The sequence below is a fragment of the Fukomys damarensis genome, unplaced genomic scaffold (assembly GCF_012274545.1).
Source record: "Fukomys damarensis isolate Sample0158 unplaced genomic scaffold, DMR_v1.0_HiC HiC_scaffold_15, whole genome shotgun sequence".
NCBI lineage: Eukaryota > Metazoa > Chordata > Mammalia > Rodentia > Bathyergidae > Fukomys > Fukomys damarensis.
This window is the reverse complement of record NW_022900927.1, coordinates 28,041,645-28,066,195: the sequence shown is the minus strand read 5'-3', so window position 1 is coordinate 28,066,195 and position 24,551 is coordinate 28,041,645. Positions and strand designations below refer to the sequence as shown.

Below are 24,551 nucleotides of genomic sequence, written 5' to 3'. Positions count from 1 at the left end.
AAAAAATATATCCATGTAACTATTACTGTGTCTTTGATATTTCCTTGTCATTATTTGTTTTTCACTATTTGTCAAAGGAGTTTCCAATTTTCTTAATTCTTTGCTCTAAGTCTTCCTATTGCCTCCTGTAAATGTCTGGCATGCAGACAATGTAATACAAGTTGTCATCTTTGCTCTATTATTACATATAATTATAATTCTAAAAAGTATTTTGAAAATAATTATAAAATACAAAAATGACAATGTGACAATAACAAGGAGAAAATGATAAAATTTTATATAAAGGATTGGGAAATACTGAAGACTAAGGGTTTAATAACATTTTGCTTTGGGGTATTAGAAAATGATTACAAATTTCTCATTTGGTTTCAGTGTGTAAAAAGAATTTTATAGAGAACATGTAAACAGGAATTTACATGTCCATATAAAACTTTACTATTCTGTGTAGTAATATTTTTGGTAAGACTGACGAGAAATGCCATAACATAACAGGGTACAGTGGCACACACCTGTAGTCCTAGAACTCTGGGAGGCAGGGGCAGGAGGACAGTAAGTTTGAGCCTAGCCAGGGCAACTTAGTGAGACTGCACAAAATAAAATAATGTAAAGTAAAAATAAAAAATAAAAAAAGGCCAGGGATGTATTTCACTTTGAAGACCTTGGGTTCAATCCTCCGTACTAAAAAAAAAAAAAAAAAAAGTATGAAGAACCAATATATTTACACAAAATTTACAGAAAGAAAATTTAGCAAAATGTAACCAATTGGAAGGAGGGGAGGGGTGAGAAATGGGTTTGTTTGGGTTAGTTTGTTTAAAGTTTATACAGGTTAAATACTACATAGTTTCTCTTATATGATAAAATAAAATGTAAAAAGTGTAGAATGATAAAGAAAAAAAATACAAGAGTACTTTGATTTGTTCGTTGCTTTTTTCCCCCCTTCAGTACTGGAGATTAAACTCAGGGTTCAATGCATGCTAACTTTATTTTTTGAAAAATATTGCCTAGTAAATGTCCTATATGAATGTCATTTAAATTAGTTGCAAATATAATGGCTTAAAAGTGCTTATTCTCCTAATGTTTAAAATGTCTCGTAAGTCTTACTTTTATAACTAATCAGGAAAACTTTAACATTCTAAAGCCAAATTTCAGCTTAATTCTTTGTAATCAATTCACAAATATAAATAAACAAACAGTTTAAGAAATGTATTGAAAATACATTTAATCAATATTTAGTGGTTTAGTGGACTAGTTTCATTTTAGTATGTTTTCAAACTTGTAATGATCATAAAAATAAAGCAAGTCCTTAAACCTCAATGACATGCCCAAATTTAGTTCTTTAAATCCATATAAAATATTTAAGTAGGTTCTCCAGGGTTTAATGGTATTCTAACATAGTACAGTTATGCAGATGGTCATTGAGGTTTCTCTATAGTCATCTTGCAGCATACCAATACTCTCACTCTGTTTTTTTTTTCTTTTTTCATTTTTCCTTCTCCCTTACTCCTAGGTTTATTTCAGACATTTAAAAATTAATCAACTACACTGCCCCTGCTCTGACATTTTACATCACAGATATACTACATATTTACTTATGTAACATGTTCTTTTGGAAGCCACAAACCATTGTAATAGGTACTATTTTTCATATCTCCCCCGAGAACTAATTTTTGTCCCCTTTGGGATGTCACTGGCCTCACAGAGAATATATTTACCACACTAACCTTAAATGCTCTTGGGGTGACGTAGCTGAACTTCCCAGACCACATCTGCTTGATCAGTTCAGCATATGATTTAGCTATTTCACCTCTCATTCCTAAGGGGTTGTCAAAATTCAGTTCTTCTTGATACTTATCATTGAGGAAATACTCAGTAAGTGGAGGTGTATTGCTCAAACACTGCAAAGAATAAAATATATTTTCAAGTAGTAGTAACAAAATACTTTTCTTAAAATATGTTAAAATGAAGAGAGGTACAAAATGATTTGCTCTAACATACAGAGAAAAATTTAAATGTTGGTCTCTTGAACTGAGTAACTGGTCAAACAAACACTCAAATGACGTACTCCACTATTTCCCAAATTTCAAATCAATTACTTTTAATAAATAAAAATGCTAATATTTGTTGCTGTAAAATCTGCATTAATTTTAACCACAGCAAACTACCTGTTAATTGGGAGAGAAGCTCAGAGTTTTCTTTCCTTCTTTTACTTGATTGGTAGAAATTATGGATTGTCTACTCATCCCAGGCACCTGCAAATTAGCCTGAGTAGGTAAAAACTGAGATAGAGTGCAAGCAAGACATCAACTTAAAGAGGTACAGTCGACTCTCTGTATCCATGGACTCAACTAACTGCACATAGAAAAGTATTAGGGAAAAAAATGTGTCTGTACTGAATATACAGACTTTTTCTCTTGTCATTATTCCCTACATGATAATTATAATAACTATTTATATAACATTTACATTGGTATTATAAGCAACTTAGAGATATTTAAAGTATGTGAGAGGAGGTGCACAGACTATATGCAAATACTACAGCATTTTATATAATGGACTTGCACATATATGGGTTATGGTACCAACTCCCCATGGATACTTGAGAGATGACTCTATTTACTGCTTTCACTGTCAGTTCCTTATGAAGAAAAGAGCAGCCTTTAAATCTTCCATTTGGCCAACCAACTTTAAAGGGACAGTACAGACTAGCTGAACCTGAGAAAACAAGTTTAGTTGCGTGTGCTCAGGGTGTTTTCATTTTTAACAGTTTTTCTTTACTGTCCTATCAACAATCTAATAAAAACCACGAATGAGTTAATTTTCCAAATGTTTTCGATTGTGAATGAAATAATTTAGTTTAAAAGAGAAGTATAGTTTTCATAATATTTCATTTCAAGATGGAATAATTTTAAATTGATGATTCTCTATAATTAGATTTTAATATAAATTCAATATTACTTTTTAAATTAATGTCTAGAGTATGAAAAGTCTGGTAGAGATATACAGTCATATAGGTAGCCTTTTTTTGCGGGGGGACCGGGGATCAAACTCAGGACCTTGTGCTTGTGAGGCAGGGAGTGGAACAACTGAGCTAAATCCCTGGCTCACACAGGTAACCTTCTTTTCTTGCAGGTAGGTGTCTTAAAATCAGGTGGCAAAATACTATAACTCACTTTGATGACAGCCTAGATTTATAATAGTGGAAACAATGTTTCAAATCTTGCTTACTATGGACTTGTCTTGATTGACTGATTGATTGGGTACTGGGGATCGAACTTGGGTCCTTGCGCTTGCAAGGCAGGCGGCAGAACCACTGAGCTAAATCCCCGGCCCCAGACTTGTCTTTAAATAGCTCTGATAGTTATGAAAGGTTCAGCCTGCTGGGTTCATACAGATTACCTAAATGTTGTAAATTACAACTATGCAGTACATTGTACATTATTTAGCTAAAACTCCAAAATAAGCACATTTAACTTAGGTTCCCCCACCCCAAGATAGAGTATCTGCTGCCCAGAATGGTCTTGAACTCTCAATCTTCACATCTCAACCTCTTGAGTAGCCAGTATTCTAGGCATTTGCAAAGGAGTAAATTATAGTACTTAATGTTGTGGTTTCAATCATAAATCAATTATGTTTACTCCAGCAGTCATACGGTCTTATTTAGGAACTTTCTATATAATAAAAATAATATTTTTTAAACTGACAGTCTGGCCTTTACCCTCAAGGCAAAAGGGAGAACTTCATGATATCATAAAATTTATTATATCACTCTTATAAGCAGTTAAAATATTTAAGGTAAGATATAAAGGCCTTAAGAGAGTTATTTTTAATATAATCATTTTTATTCATGTGAGCAAGAGGAAGATAGAGTTAAGCTAATTTAGGAAACAACTAAAAGAAAGGATACTTCCCTACCTTTCTTCCTAACTCCTTTTACATCACAACACCTCACATAATCTTACATTCATCTGGAGTTTTATTTTCTTTCTTTTTGAATATTACATGAACTTTAAATTGTAAACCTAGCAATGGAGGAAGGCCAGACAACTAGAATACATCAAAACTACAAGAGCATAAATGTCATTACTTCACAGTATCACCTTATTTAGCATAAATAGGATCAACATTAAATAGACAATTAGGTGAAGAGAAGGTCAAACAGTACTTTAGAACAACTATCATTTAGTTTTCAAAGCTTTATATTTGATCATTTCAGGGTTATGCTAAGATTGTAAAATTCCATTATTGTCTATCAATGCAATTATACAAATAACCTAATTTATAGCTTTACCAATTTATCAAATTGTGCAAATGTATATATATCATTCTTGAACTTTATTTCTACTTAATTATTCATATATGCCTTTATCTTGCGAAAAGCTTCCAAAGACAACTAAAAAATTTTAGCTTTCCAGTGGCATCTGGAGAGGTCTTAACCATATTATTTCTTTGCTATACATCCTTTTCTTGTTTTTAGATTAGAATCTCAATTCCTTGGATGGATCTGTATTTTGCCCACTTATGTATCCTTATCCTTTGTCAGTACTTTTTTCCCCCATTTTATTCAGCCTTAGTTTTGGTTCCTTGATCTCCATCCTCTTGCTCTGTAAGTGTTGAATGTATCTATTAAAAATGTACCATTTTTGACTAACTGCTATCAATTCATCAATATTCAGGAATCTAGATCAGGAAGCCTCCCTAGATTCCCTTAATACTAATTTCTCCTATATGTCTCCATTTTGATTAGTGCTCTCTCTTATTTCACTGATTTCATAATGTACTATACCTGTACATTTTTAGTTTGTCTGTCTTATGAAACAGACTGAGGCTTCCATAACAGCAGATACCATATTTTTTGAATTTTTATCACCAGCCCTGAGCACCATTTTAATAGACACTTAGAATGTCTACAATATATACTTAATGAAAATGATTTTCCCTATATTTATTCATGTGGTTTGTAACCTTTTCCTTTAACATTTCATAAAAGTGCCCAATACATTTTTGTCAAATGAAATACTACTAAAAATACATTTGCTTTTAATGAATACTCTGAAAAGTTTCAAGTACTCAAATATGAAACCAAAAAGAGCAGGGTATATTAAACCTGTATCACCTGTGAAGATATTGCAGCTTATATTGAAGTTTAAGCTATTTAGTCCTAAATAGGCCAAAACAATTTTTTTAACATAATGTTTGGAAAAAAATCTCTCAAGCTATATATGTCCAACAACCTGTCCAAACACATAAATACAGAAATTCAATAGCCAGTATAATTATTTGACTAATACAGAAATTATAGTACAAAACTAAGGTTATAACAGACTTTTCTCCCTCACTTTGAAAATACCATTTAATAACAGTTAAATTTGTCAAATAATATAAGGATCAGTTAAAATATTATAAGTTTTATTGTAATTTTTGGTAGAAATTTCAAGATATAATTGGAATAAAGATCAAACAACGAAGATATTTACATAGCCCAAGTAATATTCTATTAGTGTGAGTACCACTATTCTGGGAGAAAAAGAAACCAAGATTTAGTTATAATATAATTTGATTTGCAATTACTTTATGCTCTATTTTACTCATTACCCAACCACTTCACATGAAGCTATTTTAGAAACATGAAAATCTTTTTGACTATGTTAAGAAAATTAGATATTTGGACTGGCTGCCATTTTTAAGGATAATAACTTAAATCAGTTTAATAATAAAAACTATAATTATATTTCTTAAGTATTGATTCTGAAGATTCTTCTACTATAAAAATATCAGATGAGTCTACTAGATGAGACTATCCAAAAGCAATCCCTTTCTTAAAGACACACACACACATACACACACACCCACACACACACACACCCACCATTTTAAGTCCTTCATATGTTGGAGGGAGGAATTTTCTTTTTAACCTGTGGTATGATACAGACTAAAAATCATACAACATGTGTTTTATCTATTTGGATACATCTCTTATACTCAATGTTCTCTGGATTGTAAAATAAAACACCCTTTTAACACACATGGCCAATCTTAACAAAGACTGAGAAAAAACATGAAAACATCATAGAAATAGAAGAATATATAAACATTATGAGTAAGTATGTTGTTTTTGTGGCTGCTTCTGAATTCGTGACATGTTCACCAGTTAAGTGGAACTACGCCTCTATTGATTTATTGAAGTTCAATCCCCTGACACTGACAAATGTAAAAATCTCAGTTTTCAAGAGAACTAGATCTTATAATTAATCTCCAATAAAACAAGGTTCAAACATTAAGTAATATTATTGATCACGAAATACATGTTAGTCTAATTTTGTTTTCATTACTACTGTGGCTCATTTAGTTCAAAATTGACTAGAATTGCATTAGTATCATGTTAAAAAATAAAGCAATAATCAGAAGAAAAAGAATCTACACTAATACTTCCAACTTAACAAAAGGAGAAAAAGTGACAAACTTCCATTAACGAATAGGTAAATGTACTTGTTAACTAGGTTAGACATTTTTAAAATGATCTCTGTGTATGTCAACAATATATAAAAATGGTAAGAGCACTTGATGAAATTTCATATTTGGTTTATAATACACTCTTGGAATTCACTAATTTAGACTTCATGATAAAATGACTAGAGGGAAGGTTCAGGAAATGAGCTACTAGAAAAGTTGTCTATAAAGGTGCTAAGAACGGCTGGTGTATGCACAAGCCAATCAGTGAGAAATGATTATAATAAATATCTGTTCTTCAATGTGGCTGTGTGGTTCTCTATATGTGCTTGCATATACATTATATATTGTGAACTATAAATAGTAAGATTATTCCTGAAATTGAATTAGCAGTCTTAAAATATATTCTTTAGTTTAACGTATTAAGATTGAGCCTTCACAAGTATCTTTCTCCTCCTTATAATATTATTTTCTTATAAGAAATTCCTACTTATTCTTTCACTGCAGTGCCTACTGCACGTTATATCTCTGTCAGTGCCTCCAAGAAAAACTATTTTTTTCCCTTGGGCTAACACTATCCTTCAACTCACTTACACTACAGAGTCCATGACTTAGTTACCTTTGGACCTCAGAATCTAGAACAACTTTTGCCACAGAGCTCACTTAAAAGTATGCTCAATGACTGAAAAACTACACTTGATCTTGGCCGAAAGGCTGAGAAGTGATATTGAATGAAAACTTATAGGAGGAATGAAAGTAGCCTTTAGACTTAGAGAAGAAAGTAATGGACTGAAAAACAGACCTGACTTGCACCCTGTTGTAACTCTAACCTACCCAAAACTTCTAAAAGCTCAAAAATAAAAGTCCAAATCATGCCAGGATTTGTTTCCTAATGAATGGTGAATGTCTCAACAACTTTCAAGATAAATCTATATAAATAAAAGATATGATGGAAATATATTTAGAAACTTTTTATGAAGACTGTTTGCCCTAAATCTTCAACCTGGAGCCACATATAAATATTCTTAGGAGCATTAATATAAATAAACAGGTGACTTGGCCAATGGACATTCTGCCAAAGGGTTTAATGTACACAGAATTTTATTCACTATAACCTTGAAGAACTGTGTTTAAAAGAATAAGCATTCAAATATTTGTATAAAGTGTTAATTCTATATAAAAAACTATCTAGTTACAAACTTCCTGAACTCAACATCCTGAAACTGGGCATTATGTGAAATCTGATTTTCTTTCCATATTTATTACCTGGAAAGATGCAATGTACCACACATAACCTTAATATACATATACATTAATCCTATTCCTCTTATATTAGTTTTTAAAAGTAAAATAATTAATTCTGACCAATAAAATTGATGTTTATAGAGTTCCCTGAAAAAATATGTGACACAGATAAGAGTTTCTATTTTGTATTTCACTAGAAACTTCTAAAAAGATTTTCTTTTTTAAACTGGAGTCAAATAAAGTCCTACTATATAACCAAATCTAAAGTCCATAATCAACATATTTTAGGAAATGAATAATTAGTAGTCATCCCATAACTTGTAATGAATCTGGAATTTCCCCAGTACCTGGAAAATAGCCAAAGTAATCCCCTTCAAAAAGAGAAAGTTGTCTTTTGTAATGCTGAATATGAACCACTCCCTTTCTGTTCAGGTGCTCCAGAAGCCCAATTCTCAAGTGATCATGTATGCTCACTATTTTAGTAAACCGGTAACTAGAATAGGAAAGAAAACAAACTTAATTTTTGATTACCTAAAAGCTTTTGAGTTGTGTAACTCATTCTGTTACTGATCAAAATGTAATACCACTCATAACCTTTTAAAAAACAGCTATATCTTCAAACTAACCAATACTTAAAAGCCCAATTTAAAATAAGGGATTCATTATTTTGTTACGATTTGAAAAATAAAACTTGAAGTAATCCATGGCTGAGGTCATTCGGAATACCTTGAAATATATATATATATATATATATATAAGGATTTTAAAGTTAGATGGATAAAGAATTTTTGGATTTTTATATCAATTATTTTCTAATTTATCATGACAATGGTATCAATATTCTGAAAAGGTACTGCATTATTCCAAAGCATTCTATTAATACTGGAATATTGGCTTTAGCCCTGTAACAAAACAGTGGATGATATAAACTTTTACAAGAACTACAAATTCAGGCCTGCCTCTTAGTCAAGTAGATTCAAAACATGAGTTTTTTACCCATGTGGTGTTCTCATTTTTCTCAAAAATTTACTAGGAAAGTCAAAACACATGAGACTAGAGAGATCAATTTTAAAGATCTCCATGTTTTGTGAGAGTAAGCATAAACACAGCTCTATTTTGCTGTACATTTTCATTCAAGCTTTTTAAAAGAACAACTTAGATAAGCAAAATATAAATGGATATAATTTTTCCTTATTTAATTCTTTTGCACACTACTGGAAATTGAGTCCAAAACCTTCACACTGAGCTATATCCTCAAGCCTTTTCTTCTTTTTCTTCATCTTTTTTTAAATTTTAAGACAGGGCTGGGCTCAAAGTTATGATACTCCTGCCTTGGCCTCCCAGAGTGCTGGAATTTATAGGTCCGACACCACATTATAATGAGTTGTTTATTTTTTAAATTCTTTTTCTAAATTATTTTTCCACATTTCAACTAGTTAGTAAAGTGAGTACTAAGTAGCATACTCTACTTAAAATACTGAAATTAGCCAGGTGTGGTGGCGTATTCCTGTAATCCCAGTACTTGGGAGGCCGAGGCTGGATTGTGGCGAGATCAAGGCCAGTCTGAATTGTGTAGTGAGAACTTGTCTCAACAAAACAAAACAAAACAAAAACAAGCAAACAAACAAAACTAAAAACCAAACTGGAATTTTACATAAAGCAAATGTATTATTAAAGGCAGGGGTTTTGAGTTGGGCAAATATGTAGTTCTAACACCTTTATATTATTGATCTGGTTTTGACATAACTAGGATGAAATTAAGCAAAGTCCCACTGTTGCCCCTTCCTTCAAATTCTATGGAATTTCCTCTTTATATACTTCTGGAATTCAGTGAAAAATTATCATCAATGTTATGGGCTGTATGAGAACTGATTATTGATATACTTTGTTGGCTAGGAAGGAAAATGCCAATTCTTTTTTCCCCTCTTTCACTTCTAGGATTGAGGAAGGATAATTTTGTCAAAAATATTACCCTGCTATTCAAAATAAATAAATCCTGTAACTACAGATATCACTGTTAAAAATGTCAAGGTTATGGAATGACCATTGTTGAAAGCTAAAAGAAATTGGATATATAATCTCCTATGATGTGAATAAACTTCAAAGTCACTGTGATGATTATGCATCACCGTGAAGCATTAGGTAAGCTTTAGGAGAGCTGTATTTAAATGAAGTTTTAAAATTTATTAGACTGTGACAGAAATTGTCTGATTTAAAATTATTATTATTATTTTTTTTAGCAGCTGGCTACTGATGAGTTATTTTATGTTTACGTAGTCACCATATGGAAAAGATGCTGAAATCAAATGGTCCTAGTAGCATTGAGTATTTGTTATATATGTATTACAAAATTAAAATTTATGAATTCAATTTTAATGTTCAATAACTTATCTCTTAACTCACTGAAAATTCAAAACTGGAGGGTAGGGGATTTAGCTTGGTGGTTCTGCCGCCTGCCTGGCACAGGCCCAAATTGGATACCCGGTACCAAAGACAAAAACAAAACAAAAACTGGATCACAGTGAAGTCAATGAAGACAATATCAGTTTTGTTTTGCGGGGGGTTGAGACAGGGTCTTGTTATGCGGTTCACGCTAGTTTTGAACTTTGTGGCCCAGGCTGCCCTCAAATTTGCTGTGATGCCCCTGCCTCAGTCTCCCTAGTGCTGGAATTACAGGCATGCACCACCATGCATGGCTTTAATGTCAGTATTTTTTGGCAAGGAACAGAATGAAAAGATTTAAGAAAAAATTTCTCATATATGTGTATATACACACCATAAATAATTTGGGAGTATATTCATGCTTGTTCACATAATAGTAAGGAAACCTTTTTTAATAAATAAGTAAAATAAGTATTGAACACTATAATTTGTTAGTCTTTTAGTTTTGTTTACAAAGCATATAAGAAGGGACAGCAGAAAAATTTTTCTTTTTTTTAATTCAACTAATTACACTCTAACAGAAACAAACATGCCACATACTTCTCTGTATTATTTCTTTATACTAGGTCCACAACTGGCAATAAATAAGCTGAACTGAAACAGAAACTTAAACATTATATGATGGCATAAACTATGAAGGTATCTATTTCACAATAAAAAAAAACCCTCATTGTAAAATCTTTCAAGGAACTATTTCCACTGTCATGCTGGTGTGATCTATCAAGCTGTGACTAACATGGCAGTCTAATCCAAGTTCTAACAGACTGGTTACATCTATGGATAACATTTCCTTTTTTTTTTTTTTTTTTTTTGGTATCAGGGATCAAACTTGGGACCTTGTGCTTGAGAAGCAGGCGGCAGCACCACTGAGCTAAATCCCCAGCCCAATATATCTTTTTAAATCGCAAGAAGTAAATATTTATTTGTCATATTCTTTTTCTAATTATTGTGCTCTTTGGGAGTCTGGATAGCTCTAGACATATCATTAATCTGGCACAGGTCAAATTCCAAAAATTTCTGGTAAATAATTTTTTTTTTTTTTTTTTTTTTGTGGTACTGGGGATCGAACTCAGGTCCTTGTGCTTGAGAGGCAGGCCACCGCTGAGCTAAATCCCCCGCCCTTAAATAATTTTTCTAAAGTGGTGTTTCTCAAACCATATATGTGGAAAGACCAAATTATCATGGATTAGTAGTTTTGGGAGGCAAAATAAAAATAAACCACAAGAAAAGTAAAATTAAAAAAAAAACAAGATAGAAAAACTAAGTCTTTTTTTTAATTACGTGTTAAATAACTCCTTCAAATTGCTAAAGAAACTTTTAATCACAATGTCTACTATACTCTTGACCAGCACTGTGATGCCCACAGACAAATAGTGAGAAATAATGTTTTAATATTCTTATTATATGGCATTATTCTAAATATTGAGGATATAAAAGAAAACCAAAGACAGCCTTTGCTTTCATGATTTTTGTGTAATGGGTAACTTTTAGAATGGGAAGAAGAAAAGCATGTACATTTGGGAATAGGTAACTACATACAAAGAGATATGAAACAGTGAATTCTGAGTAATGAAAGTAGTTTTGGCTAGATAGGTAGATAAGGTCTAGTTTGAGTTTTATTCCTTAAGTGAGGGGAAACAGTTTGTATCTACAGTAATTCTCTGCTATGTTATAAAAAGATGAGTATAATTCACAAATAGACAGTAATGTATTCAACCAAATAAAATAAAAACCCAACTCAAATGTCAACCTCTTGATGAAGTCTCACTTATTTCCCAATAGTTCTCCTTGCTTCCATGACATTTTGCTGATCCTGCTTTCTATTATATCTTATTTGTTTATATGTCTATCTTATTCACCAGATCATGAACTTCTAAGTGGACAGCCACAGTCCTTTTAAACTCTGTATTATCAATGTCTAGAATGATGTTGAGCACACAGTAGTGATTCAATGAATGTCCGTTGGGTCAACTAAATAAATCAGCTTATATAACAAGACAACTAGTTTAGTTTCTCTTAGCTCTTTTGCCTCTTTCTCTGTCCAACCATAGACAAACTCAGTCATCTATTCCATGCAACATATAACTAAACATTGCTGAAGAAAATTTCAAGTGAAAAAATTTGTACCATTTTTAACTGATGATATTTAATCTCAAATGAAATCTTACTGCTGAGCAATTTTATCCTTTCAATTCTTAGCTAATGACTTGCTCTCATATTCTGAAAGTTATGGAGGTCATCACAAAATCTAGAAACTATTTGAATCCATAACCCCTTTCTTCCCTCTTAGTGTAATGTCTTTCCTCCATTCAAATGTTGTATTAATGGGCCAAGTCCTGGGTCTCTAGCACAGATGTCCTCATTAGATGCAATCATTTCCACAATTTTTAAATGCCACCTATAATACTCATATTTTTTCCAGCCTAGGCCTCTGATCTAAAATCTATACAAGAATATCTACTTACCTGCATGCCTCATAGGCATCACAAAATAACTTGCCTAAAAATCTTCTCCCCACCACAAATCTAGTCCTTCTGTGTCCCTCTTTCCAACTCTTTCTAATATGCCTGATGCTCTCCTAGGTAATAGGGCTATACAGTGGCTAAAACAAAGCTCTGTAGTCTTAGAATTTATATTTATGTATGTGTGTGTTTACATACGTTGGGAATAGGGAAAGGCAGACAAACAAACACTAAAAAATATAAGTACAGAATATCAACTGGTCATGAGTGCTCTAGTGGGGAGGACAGTTGCTATTTTATGTAGTGTGACTAAGAAAAATCCTGACTGCTAGAGATCTAGCAGAAGTGAAAGAACAAAGATAAAATATGTGGAGGAATAATGTCACAGACATGTTTCCAGTTCACAAATCCTGATTCAGGAACATTCTTAGCAGATGGCAGGAGTCAGAAGGATGGTGCAAAGTTAGCATGGTGGAAAAGTAGTAGAAAATAAGATAGCAGTGGCCAGATATCATATGGGGTCTTATGCTGCATTAAGAACTTCTCAATCAAAGTTGAGAATGAGAAGTCATTTAATGTTACAGGCAAAGAGTAACAATAAATATCCTAGATTTAAAATAGATTTTCTGTTCTCTTTGCTTCTATGACATTGTGCTGATTCTGCTTCCTATTATATCTTATTTGTTTATATGTCTATCTCATTCACCAAATCATGAACTTCTAAGTGGACAGCCGCTATCTTTTTAAATTCTGTATTATCAATGTCTAGAATGATGTTTAGTGATTCAATGAATGTCTGTTGGGTCAACTAAATAAATCAACTTATAAAACAAGACAACTAGTTGAGGTGTGCTTAACTCTTTTGCTTCTTTCTCTGTTAACCCTAGATGAACTCAATCATCTGCTGCTCTTCTAAGCACAGACCTCAGGGATTAAAGGTAGAAGCAAACACACTATCTAAGAAATAACTACAATAAAATGATGGTAGCCTAGAACATTCAGAACACTTTTATCATAGATATCCAAATTCTCTTTATATAATCTGGCCTTTGTGGTCTGCTCCTTCAAGCTCATGCCATTCCCATGCATTCATTATTTCACAGATTCATCTTTTGGTTCATCAAACTTGTCTGCTTTAGGACCTTTACAAAGATTTTACTCTATTTAATTTCAACTCTTATCTGCCTAACTCATACCTATGCGGTTATGGCTCTATTGTCCCTTCTGGTGAGAATGACATCCATTATAAATTAGGTGCTTTCATGGCTCCCAGTGGTTACTCAAAGAATTTCATTTTTTTCCTCTTCATGATGTTTAGTGCAGTTTGTGATAATGTTTATATCCTCTACAAAATTGTTAACTCTATGGAAACAAAACCTGTTTGTTCAACATGGTATAAATTACTGCATACCAGAGTTAAAGACACTTAAGAGGCCCTCAGGAAATGTTTCGCTGAGTAAACGAGTGAACGATATCATAAGTGTATCTTACTTGAAAAACAAAATTACCCAGCTTGATTACTGTAATATCCCAAAGATAATGCTCTGAATAACTTTTGTGTTTGAAAATCAAATTTATCATCAAAGGAAAAAAAATATCCACCAGTGATTTTTGGAAGTATGAAAGAAATCTCAACAGGAGTGCTTGAACAAAATATTCTGAACACTGTTAACATCAGATGAATAATTGTGTTAAAAACTCAAAGAACAACTATTTTGAATGGCATGACAAAACCATATGTTGTATGAAAGCATTGTGAATTTTAAGGGCTATTCATTTGGCATAAATATAAAAACATTTTAATGGTTGTATAATGTGAATATATTTAGTACCACTGATCTATAAATTGAAAAACAGCTGGGCTGGGGATTTAGCTCAGTGGCACTGCGCCTGCCTCACAGGCACAAGTTCCTGAGTTAGATCGATCCCCAGTATCATAAAAAAAGCTAAAATGTTCAGTTTTGTTATGTATATTTTACCACAATAAAACATATCTAAAACATTTCATGTCAGTTGATTAGCATGATCTTGAAAAATGTAGTATCTTAGTGTTCTGAGTAATGATTCAGTTTCAACTAATTTATTAGCTTTTTTTAAGAACTGACATGTCACTTAATCTTTCTTGCCTCCATTTCCTTATTTGTAAAATGATACTTAGTTCCTAACTCACACACTTCTGTGAAGAAAAAATAAGTAGGTGAAAATGATATAAAAACTACCTGCAATATGCAAAGAAAAATATTATTATTAAAGGCTGCAAGTTCAATACTGACCTATTACTGTGTTAATGTGGGTTTATTAAAGAACTAATAATTGACTTTAGATATCATTACCCACTGAACAATGGTTTCAGTAACCAACTCATGGACCCTTTCCCCGTCCAAAATAGTTTATATAAAGGTGGTTAAGATAGAAATTGTTTTCTTATGTAAGACACTAAAAGAATACTGAAATGAATTATTCTTTACTGTCAAAGCAAAAATGACACTCAGAAAGTTGATCATATATAAAAAGTATCATCACAAAACTATTTCTACTTACAAGCTAAAACAGGTAAAAGTCTCTCAAGATCAGTTATATTAAAAGAAAAAAATCCAACAGACAGGTAATTTTAGTAAGCAAAGTCTTGATTATAATTTAACTGCCTACTTTTAAAAGGAAGAGGTAAAAAAGACAACTAAACAAACCCTGCAAAGGGATTTGCCAAGTCTTTTATCCTTTCAAGAGTCTATCAGTCCAATCTCACATTTTCTGTTGTTTATTCAATCATATCAATTTATAATCTAGAATATAACCTGGAAAGATGTTAGAATCTTCCAATCAGAAAAGTGTTGAATAATGTTAGCATATATTTGGTAAAAGAAAAAAATATTTTTTTATATCAGGGTAATGAACTGTGTGATGTTAAGTAAAAAAAAAAGCAAAATGAACTAGCATTCTTCCTTTTTTACAGTGTGGAAGGTAAATCTAAAATTCTTACTTTAGATTAGAGACACATTTCTTATGCTTTCCTTCTATTTTCTTAAAGTTAGTATCAAGATCAACAGTGATACTTCAGTTTAATTATCTTAATAACTGACGATATAAGGTGGGATCAACACAAACTAGCTAGTAAGTATAGTCAGTCCTTGATATTTATGGATACTAAAATGTGTACATGTTCAAGTCCCTTGTATAAAATGGTCCAGTATTTGTATAACATATGTGTATCTCCTGTGTACTTTATACATCTATAGATTACTTATACTACTAAAGACAATATAAAGGCCATGTGAATACTGTTACACTCTACTGTTCTGGGAAAAATGACAAGACAAAAGTCCTTATGTGTCAGGTACAAATGTAACTAAAAAATATTTTCTATCCAAAGTTGACTGAATCCATGTATGTGGAACCCATGGATAGAGAGCTGAGGCTATGTCACTAAGTTGCTGTTGATCTTTTTAGACAGAGTAAATAAAATCATTTTATATTAGAATCAGATGATATTATTTACAACTCCTTAAAATAATCTATTTCTCTGTGATCTGTAATCATGCCATTTTCCTACTGCAGAATTACGGAGAGATAATATTTAAAAACTAAAAGCATAGTCCTAGATAAATTTGCTTATTAACTGAAAAGAGGAAAAGCAGAAAAATTAGATTCCCTCTGAGATCAAGAATGATATATTTTCATGAAATCACTAATTGCTAAGTTACAAATGCAAGAATTATTTTAGATAGGATTTCTCCTCTAGTTGTAAATACTACATTGGTGGAATGATGCTTCATCCAGTGACGGCTAATCTTTTAGAGACCAAGTGCAAAACTGCAACCCAAACCCACTTATTTGTCACAAAGTACCAACACTGTACTTAAATCTGAACACTGAGGTTTTAGTTTAGAAAAAACAACTCTACATTAACATGTTTTGTCTTAAAAGAAAAACACAGTAATACTGGTGCTATACATCCACAACCACTGACATATATTCTTTCCTGCAATAATCTGCCTGAAAACTCAGATTCTCCTACCTCATCCCCTTCTCTTTCTAAAAGGAAGGGAGAGTTCTTTAACCTATTCCAAACAAAGGGACAAGGAAAAATATTGGTATCCAAGTAAACTGCTCTAAGTAAGTCTGTTACCATTATTATTTTTTTTAATTTTATGAAAATGGAAAGAAGACTTGGTTAAGTTTTCATCTTGATAGGTGATTTAACACATTTTTGACGATAAGCTGCTATTCAAGTATTGGCACATAATGTGAAAGGAACTAAAAACAACTGAGCTTAATATGCTGTATTACACTAAACAGCTGTCCTGGAAGTTTGAATTTTTACTTAGACACATTTTCAGTTTATCAGGAAAAGTTACTTTCTTTAAGATCCTAAATTATCTTAATTGTCTTGTGACTCAAAGGTGAGGCTTTTCTTTTTGTGTGACATATTTATTTAAATATAAGGTTGGTAATTTGAAGAAGCCCTCAAGATAAGAGCAGGATAACATATTAAATCATTTAAAAGTTAAGAAGTAGTAAGGGACCAGAAATAACATCTTTAGTAATGACATTTTCACTGTTTTACAATGTACTAGATCTAGTTTCTTTAAAGAATGTTATTTCTATATATATTCATTTTCTTAAGTCTTTAAAAGAATTTCAAACTTTCTACTTAACTTTCTTCTGAATTTATGGAATAATTTTTTCCTAAATTAACAGAGCACTGAAAAAAGTTGACTTAAAAATGCTTAGAATCTCAACTCATTAAACAAGTCCTTGATTATTATCTTTTATCTAATGACTTCCTAGAATATATTTAATGTGCCCTATTATGTCCAAGTAAAGAGTTTGAAAACAACCATCTTACTCTGTGCTGCTTTCCAGTGGAAAAGACCCCATCACTCCCCTGCTTCAAATCCATCTGAAGAGTTGCTTCTTCCAGGAAGCCAATCATGAGCTTCCTAGGTAGGCCTTGACAATGAAAAAGACAAGGGTTGGAGTGCTCCTCAATCTACTGAGCTAACGCTAATAAAAATTATCTCCAACAATGCAAATTTTGGTCATTCTCTAGAGGTACTAATAGATTGTAGGGCACTATTAATAGATGCAGGGCACTAAGAAACTCTTTATTTGTACCACTGGGACATAACAGTACAGTGTAAGCCTCTAATCATAACTGTCCAGGAGGCTGGGGCCAAGGACAACCTAAATTCAAGAATTCTGAACTTCAAATGCCCTGTAGACTGAATATATAGTTATACTTTATTATATTATATTCCTTGTCTAACAGAATTCAGAAATGGAACAACTAATTCCAATAATACTAATTGAAAAGAAAAATTAATTAAATTCAATTTTTTATCCACTAGGTCCAGTCCAAGTACAGTAAAAGTTAGGAAAGGAGTATTCAGGGGTAATGGAAGACAAAATCTTTCCAGAGTCACTCTGTTAAACTCTTTGAAAAAAAATAAAAAAAGACGTTTCAACCTAATACCTATTCAGTATTCATGATGTGCCAGTCATTATTCTATAAGCTTTACATTCATCACCTTACTTCTAACACATGTCTACTATTGCTTTTTTGCCAAATGATGAAAAAAAATGAGTTGTGAAAATAACTTGTCCAGGGTAACACAAGTATTGAACAGGAAAACCATGTTTTTAATCCATGTAGTATACCGCCAATGACTGTGCTCCTAACCAATAATATAATTAGTATTTTATGTGGATTTTCTTTCTTTTTTAGCCAGGCTCTGGTGTTCAAACTGGCCTGGGAGTTTGTGAGAATGTTTCTCAGGTCATTAAAGAAAACAGAGAAAAGGAGAGTGGGTTCTGGCACCTCCACCCAACCAAAGTAATTTTACTACCTCTGTTTAGATACTGATGATGCAACTGAAAATTTTATCATAAAAAGGAAAGGTTTTGATGCTAAAAAAGCAAAAGGCTTAAAAAGATGGTATCTGGATTATAATATTCATAAAGGTCAGGACAGATATTCCCAAATGTATCACACATATTTGGCATTAAATAAATATTAACTCAATAGTACAGTTTAGAAAAGCTAATATGCGTAACATTACATTAAAGAAAGTTCTGGGTAGATATAAATATAATTAAATACTGACAATAATATTAAATAATACTCAAATTGGTGCTGCTTAGTTCTCAGTGATAGGTGATCAAAAGATTGCACTATCTCAAGACTACTGATGGGCCATTCGTACAACAAAACCAGTATCTTTTTACATCTGTTTTTTGTAGCTATATCAATAATTATACCACTTGATGTATTAAAATAACATATTTTTAAGGAACACTGCATTAATTTAAAAAGTTTATATTAAAAGTCATTACCAGTACAAATGTCATTTTGTAATAATTTTGAAAGCCAATGATGAATTGCTCTCAATTTTAAAAAAGTCACATGGAAACTAAAACAAAACCCTAATGAGGAAAACAGTATTTGAAAAAAGTGATTTAAGAATCTATTTTATTAGTTATCTATTGCTCTTTTCATCTCTAGTCTTACCAACTTACATAAATGTTCATAAAACCAAGGAAGGAGTAAAGGCTACTGAGACCACTTTTTTTTTTTTCCTGAGACAGGGTCTTGTTATGTATATGTAGTCCAGGATAGCCTTGTTTACTTGTAGCCCAGGCTAGCCAGAACTCACAATCCTCCTGCCTTAGCCTCCTGGATGTTGGGATTACATGCGTGTGCCACCACAGCCATCCCATTGTCATCATTTGCAATCCTTCTTGTAGTGAATTTTCGGCTTGAAGCTGACATCTAAATCAATTAAAAATCATAGAAATTCTAAGAAAATAAGACGAAGTCTTTCCTTTGCCAATTTTAGATTGTATCAAAGACCAAAAGCCGAAAAAAGAAAATTCATTTTTTTCTTCTCTAACTTGTATGAATAGTTTTATTTTAGAAAAAGTAGTTTCCAATTAAATTAAGACACAGACAAAAACTAGTATCTTCTGTTTAAAATACACATTGTTGAAATTATCATAAAAGTTTATAATTACTGGCACTACTATAAAATTTCAAATCATCACCTTTGTGACTATGGCTCAGTTGAAAGGGAATAGAGGTTGGAGAAATAAATTTAAAAGAGAGAATCAGTGATATCTACCAATTTATTGTAATAAAGAAGCTTTGAATATAAGCATAAGTGAATAAAATGCTTCTCATACCTTAAACATAAGAAAGGTAAACAAATGTCAAGTCTAGCTCAACTTAAATTGGTTAGAGGATTTAATTTTAATACTCATTTTGAGAGACTGCAGTTAATCAAGTGGAGACAATACTAAGACTATATTAAAAGTATAGAAAACCAGAATGCAATATTGCCTTAGAAGAACTTTGGTCTAATGTTGGCCAGAGCCTCTCACAAATGATTAGCTTGAACACTAATTCTTGTTCTCTTCTGAAATATTCTACTAATGACTAAATTGTTAAAATATTTCTTAACCTTTATGAAAAAGCACCAAGATTTATTTTCGATACTAGAATATTATAACAAAACAAAATATTCAAGCTAATATCAAGCCTTGGGAACCAAAGTAATTTTGTCCGTGCAAGGATAAAGAATGACGTAAAAATGACATGATTGGGAAGCCACAGATAGGGTTTTCTTGCCAGGTCAGGTAATGCACACCTGAAATCCCAGCTAGTTGGGACACTAAAGCAGGAGGATAATGAGTTAGAGATCAGTCTGCACAACAGAGTGAGTCCTTGTCTCAAACTAAATTAAAAAAAAGAGGCAAGTGTAGCTCAGTAATAGAGTACTTGCCTACCTGCACGAGGCCCTGAAAAAGGGTTTACTGGTACTGGTGTAATCACCATTTATATAAAACATTCTCTAAAAATGGTATAAAGATGATTTTTAGTAATCAATGAAAATAATCCCATAGATATACAAACCAAATTACAATTTACCTCTTCTATTCCTATCTCTGAAAGCTATTATTTTACTTTGTTATCTAAAGAATTACCAGGAAAATACATTTTGGCTTGCTCTCTTCTGATGAGCCCAATTTCTCCTTGCAGAAAAATACAAAACAAAACAAAAACTAGCACTAGGATCCTAGAAAAATAATTCTGAGTAAAGTAATTCACATTAAACTATGAACTGTATTACTCTTTCAAAGAATATCTATAGAAGAGATTGTTAACCTATATAGCAACTGTTTGAGTAGACAGGCTATTACATGAATGGTTTACCTTAACATCAAGAAATCAGATACTGATGAAAAGTCGCCCTCTCCCCTAAGTTTCTAAAAGATTTTTAACTCATGGCCAAGAGAGTTATGACAGTTATTATATTTTTTTTTCCTGGTACCGGGGACCGAACTCAGGACCTTGTGCTTGCCAGGCAGGCGTGGCCCATGACAATAAATTTTAATTTGCCAAGAATGCTATACAGGTAATGGTTAATTTAGAAAATAGATTAGTGGCAATGTAAAAAAAAAAGATTCACTTAGAATACTAGATGGTAAAAAAGTCATCCATTCATCATAAAGTCTAAAGATGTGTAATAATATCACCAATCATGGTCTGCATTTAAATTATATCTTTCGAAAATGCCCCCTGTGCAATGAATATTCAATATTAAAATAGGAAACAAAAAGTAAGATTCAAAACTAAAAATTTAGAATTCATAAGGACCAAAAAAAGTTAAAAATATCAAGATGTTAGCCATTAATTTTGCCTTTTTAAATTTAATTAATTTTGCCTTTTTACAGATAAAACAAAATTTTATCTGTAAAGGGGGAATGAAATAACCAGCTCTAGCTTTATACAAAGTAACAGTGATACTAAAATATGTGCTTTTCCATTACTTGAGAATCAGACATAAATATTTAACAAATTTAAAATATGTAGGCCAAAACATAAAGAAAAGGTAAGTAACATGGACAGAAGAGGAAAAGGGCAAGAATCTCTTATATCCCCAAATTAAAAGATATGGAAGGGAAAGTGAAATGCTAAAATTTGAGTAGAAAAGATTCACACAATTTCAAAAATTTTTCCCACTCTCTTAGTTTCCCATTAAAAAAAAAAAAAAAAAAAGCAAAACTTCTAATGAATAAAGGTGTGATCTGACCAGTGTTATTTTCCCCTCTTTTTAGGAGGTCTAAATTTTCTGTTTAGCATTACATTTTTCCATGAGGTAGGTATTTAATCTCATTTATAATATAGCAATCACATTACCTAATTGAGGAATATGATAACAGTCTACCACCAGTAGTATAATTAATGAGTCAAATATGTATGCTTGAATTTCCCATGAAAATATAAACCCTTCAAACATGTACAATACTCATATTCCTACATGAAACCCCAATTCTATTCTTGTATTAATGATTTCCAGGAAACATGATTTTCACTTTGTTTGTAAAGACCTACCTGAATAGCTGAGTTCATGAAACACGTATTTCCCAAGTTACTTAGGCCACAAAGGCCTGGCTGTTCATTGTTTCTTCCAGGTTCTGAATAATCATAGTTCTTATAAGCAGTATATGATGGGAGACAATAATTTGAGTTTTTCACACTGGAAGAAAAAAAGTATTTTTCAAAATGCAGCCACTATATTACAATATAGTGAACAGATTATGTTAAGCCTATTTTTGAGATTGGCAGTTAATCATTAAATTTCTTTTATAAAACGCTCAACTCAAGTACTTTTTAGGCCATGACTCTCAAATAAAACGACCTTCTTAATTATGGTACTGCTTCTCCATTTAATAAAGTTACCATATGACACACCACATCAACCAAGGCAAATCACCAATATATCTTCCTACCCTTGATAAACTGGAGCAGCATCACAGCTTGCCCCATTCTTCACTGCTTCATCATATTTAAAACATTCAGATTTTAAACACCACCCACAGCAATGAATCATCCTATTTATCTCCTTTTTGTATCTTGCTACTGCAACAGAGAACAGCAGAACAGGAAGAGTTGTGTTTTTGCTACAGGTTAGAGCACAGATTTCCCAGGCACTGATATCACTGTTCTAATGCACTGAAGATTCTATTTAGGGTTTCTGTATAGCCCAGCAAACTCTAGTATTCAGATACAGGAAAAAAGGCATGGTGATCAGAACACAAAGGTGATTCTGAATAAATACATTCCAGTATTGTGTGACCCATTTTCTTCTAGTTCATTAGAATGATGCAGTTTATTTAATTAGGTAAATATAAACTTGGGATATAACTAACTACCAGTATAATTCAGATGAACCTTAACTCTCTAATGTAAATTTGTTTTTTTTTGTTTTGTTTTGTTTGTTTTTTGAGACAGGGTCTCACTACTGTAGCGCAGAGTGGCCTTGAACTCACTATGTGGGCTAGGCTGGCCTTGAACTCTTGGCGATCCTTCTGTCTCAGCCTCCCAAGTACTGGGATTAAGGTTCTGTACCACCATTCCTGGCTTTATAATGTAAAATTTAAAACATTAAGGTAATTTTAGAAAGTATGTAAAGAGTCAATAACCTAAGTTTAATTATATATTTCTTTTTACACAAAACAAAAAATTCTGTGAAAAAGGATGAATTCTTCCTTAATTTTAATAGGCTAGGTATCTTATAAAAAATATTTACAATGAATACCTTGGATATAATTTAAAAAAACATTACTTTTAGCCATAATTGTTTTACTATTAGAACAAACCTGAATAAGAATTAAAGTCATTTGCTTAAGCAAGTGACACAAATACAATACAATTTTGCAAATAAGCATGAATCAATTCAACCTTTGTTGCAATTACTGTATTTAAAAATAAGCTTTTTTCTTATGGCTTAAATACTTCATTGTATTATTCTATATTCTCACTAGATTAATAGTTTAGGTGAACTATACTGCTTACTGCCTGTTTAACAAAGCCTTTAGTAAATACACACATACACACACACACACACACACACACACAGACACACACCCACACGCTTCAAGCAAGTAAAACGCAAAATAAAACTAAATCAACTGAAAATTTCCACGCAATGTTAGCTCACGGACTATTTTTGCATTTTTCAAAAAACATTCCCTCCTCTACAAACAAAAAAGACAAATTTCCTGACTCATAAAACAATCTACCCTGAAATAAGACAAAAATAGCAGGGCCCTAAGAAATGCAACATTGATTAATGCAAATTCAGAATTGCTAGACTTGTAGTTATTTGTTTCACACTTAAGAAAGAAAAGTTCTTTTAAAAATTACTAGTAATTAATGCTAAAAATCAAAGTCTTCTATAAAGAAATATGTGGACTGTATTTTCTGTATTTTACAGAGCAGAAAAAACTGTAAGTATTCTTGCTATAAAATTACAGCAAAATTTTAAGTAGCCAGAGCACACAGGCAAAGTATGCCTTAATATATGACTTTTGTCTAAACACACAACACACATGTGCACAGAGAAAGACCAAAATCATATTTACATGCTCATTCAAAAAGTATATATTCAGATATTTTTCCTCCCACATATAACACAAATGGATGCTGCTAGAAATTCTATTCTTTGCAGCAACATGATGAAATCTGATTGGTTAGGAATTCTATTTACCAAGATATAAACAACAAGAAAAAACTTATTTGCAAAGTAGTTCTGGTTTTGTTTTTTCACAAATATAGAACCTTTAAAGGGTATCTATATTTTGTCTTGAATAACAGGGTAAATATAAAGCTTGCCCAAAGACTGACAGTCTTGATGCTCAATGATGATAATGAAAACCAATGCATTTAAATATACTTTTGCTTGGTCATTTAAAATACACATTATGGAGCTGGGCGTGGTGGCACATGCCTTTAATCCCAGCACTTGGGAGGCTGAGACAGTAGGATTGCTGTGAGTTCCAGACCAGTCTGGGTTAAATAGTGATATCCAGGTCAGTCTCAACTACATAGTGAGACCCTGTCTCAAAAAAACAAACAAAAAAAACACCTCCCCAGAACCCCCCAAAACAAAACAA

General features: G+C 32.1%; 1 protein-coding gene across 6 annotated transcripts in view; it reads right to left on the bottom strand.

The window, feature by feature from the left end:
* The window catches only part of Usp15 (ubiquitin specific peptidase 15), a 123,513-nt gene that overhangs the window by 28,961 nt on the left and 70,001 nt on the right, over positions 1 to 24,551 (bottom strand). For 3 of the 6 annotated variants that reach the window (XM_010644540.3, XM_010644542.3, XM_010644539.3), the window contains 2 exons: positions 21,988 to 22,132; positions 1,722 to 1,895 (listed from right to left, as the gene is read on the bottom strand). In XM_010644540.3, coding sequence (XP_010642842.1) covers positions 1,722 to 1,895; positions 21,988 to 22,132 — 319 coding nt within the window. Of the gene's footprint in view, positions 1 to 1,721; positions 1,896 to 2,162; positions 2,253 to 8,039; positions 8,186 to 21,987; positions 22,133 to 24,551 lie in introns of those variants that run through there. The other 3 variants (XR_004517281.1, XM_033763757.1, XM_033763756.1) reach the window with 3 other exon arrangements.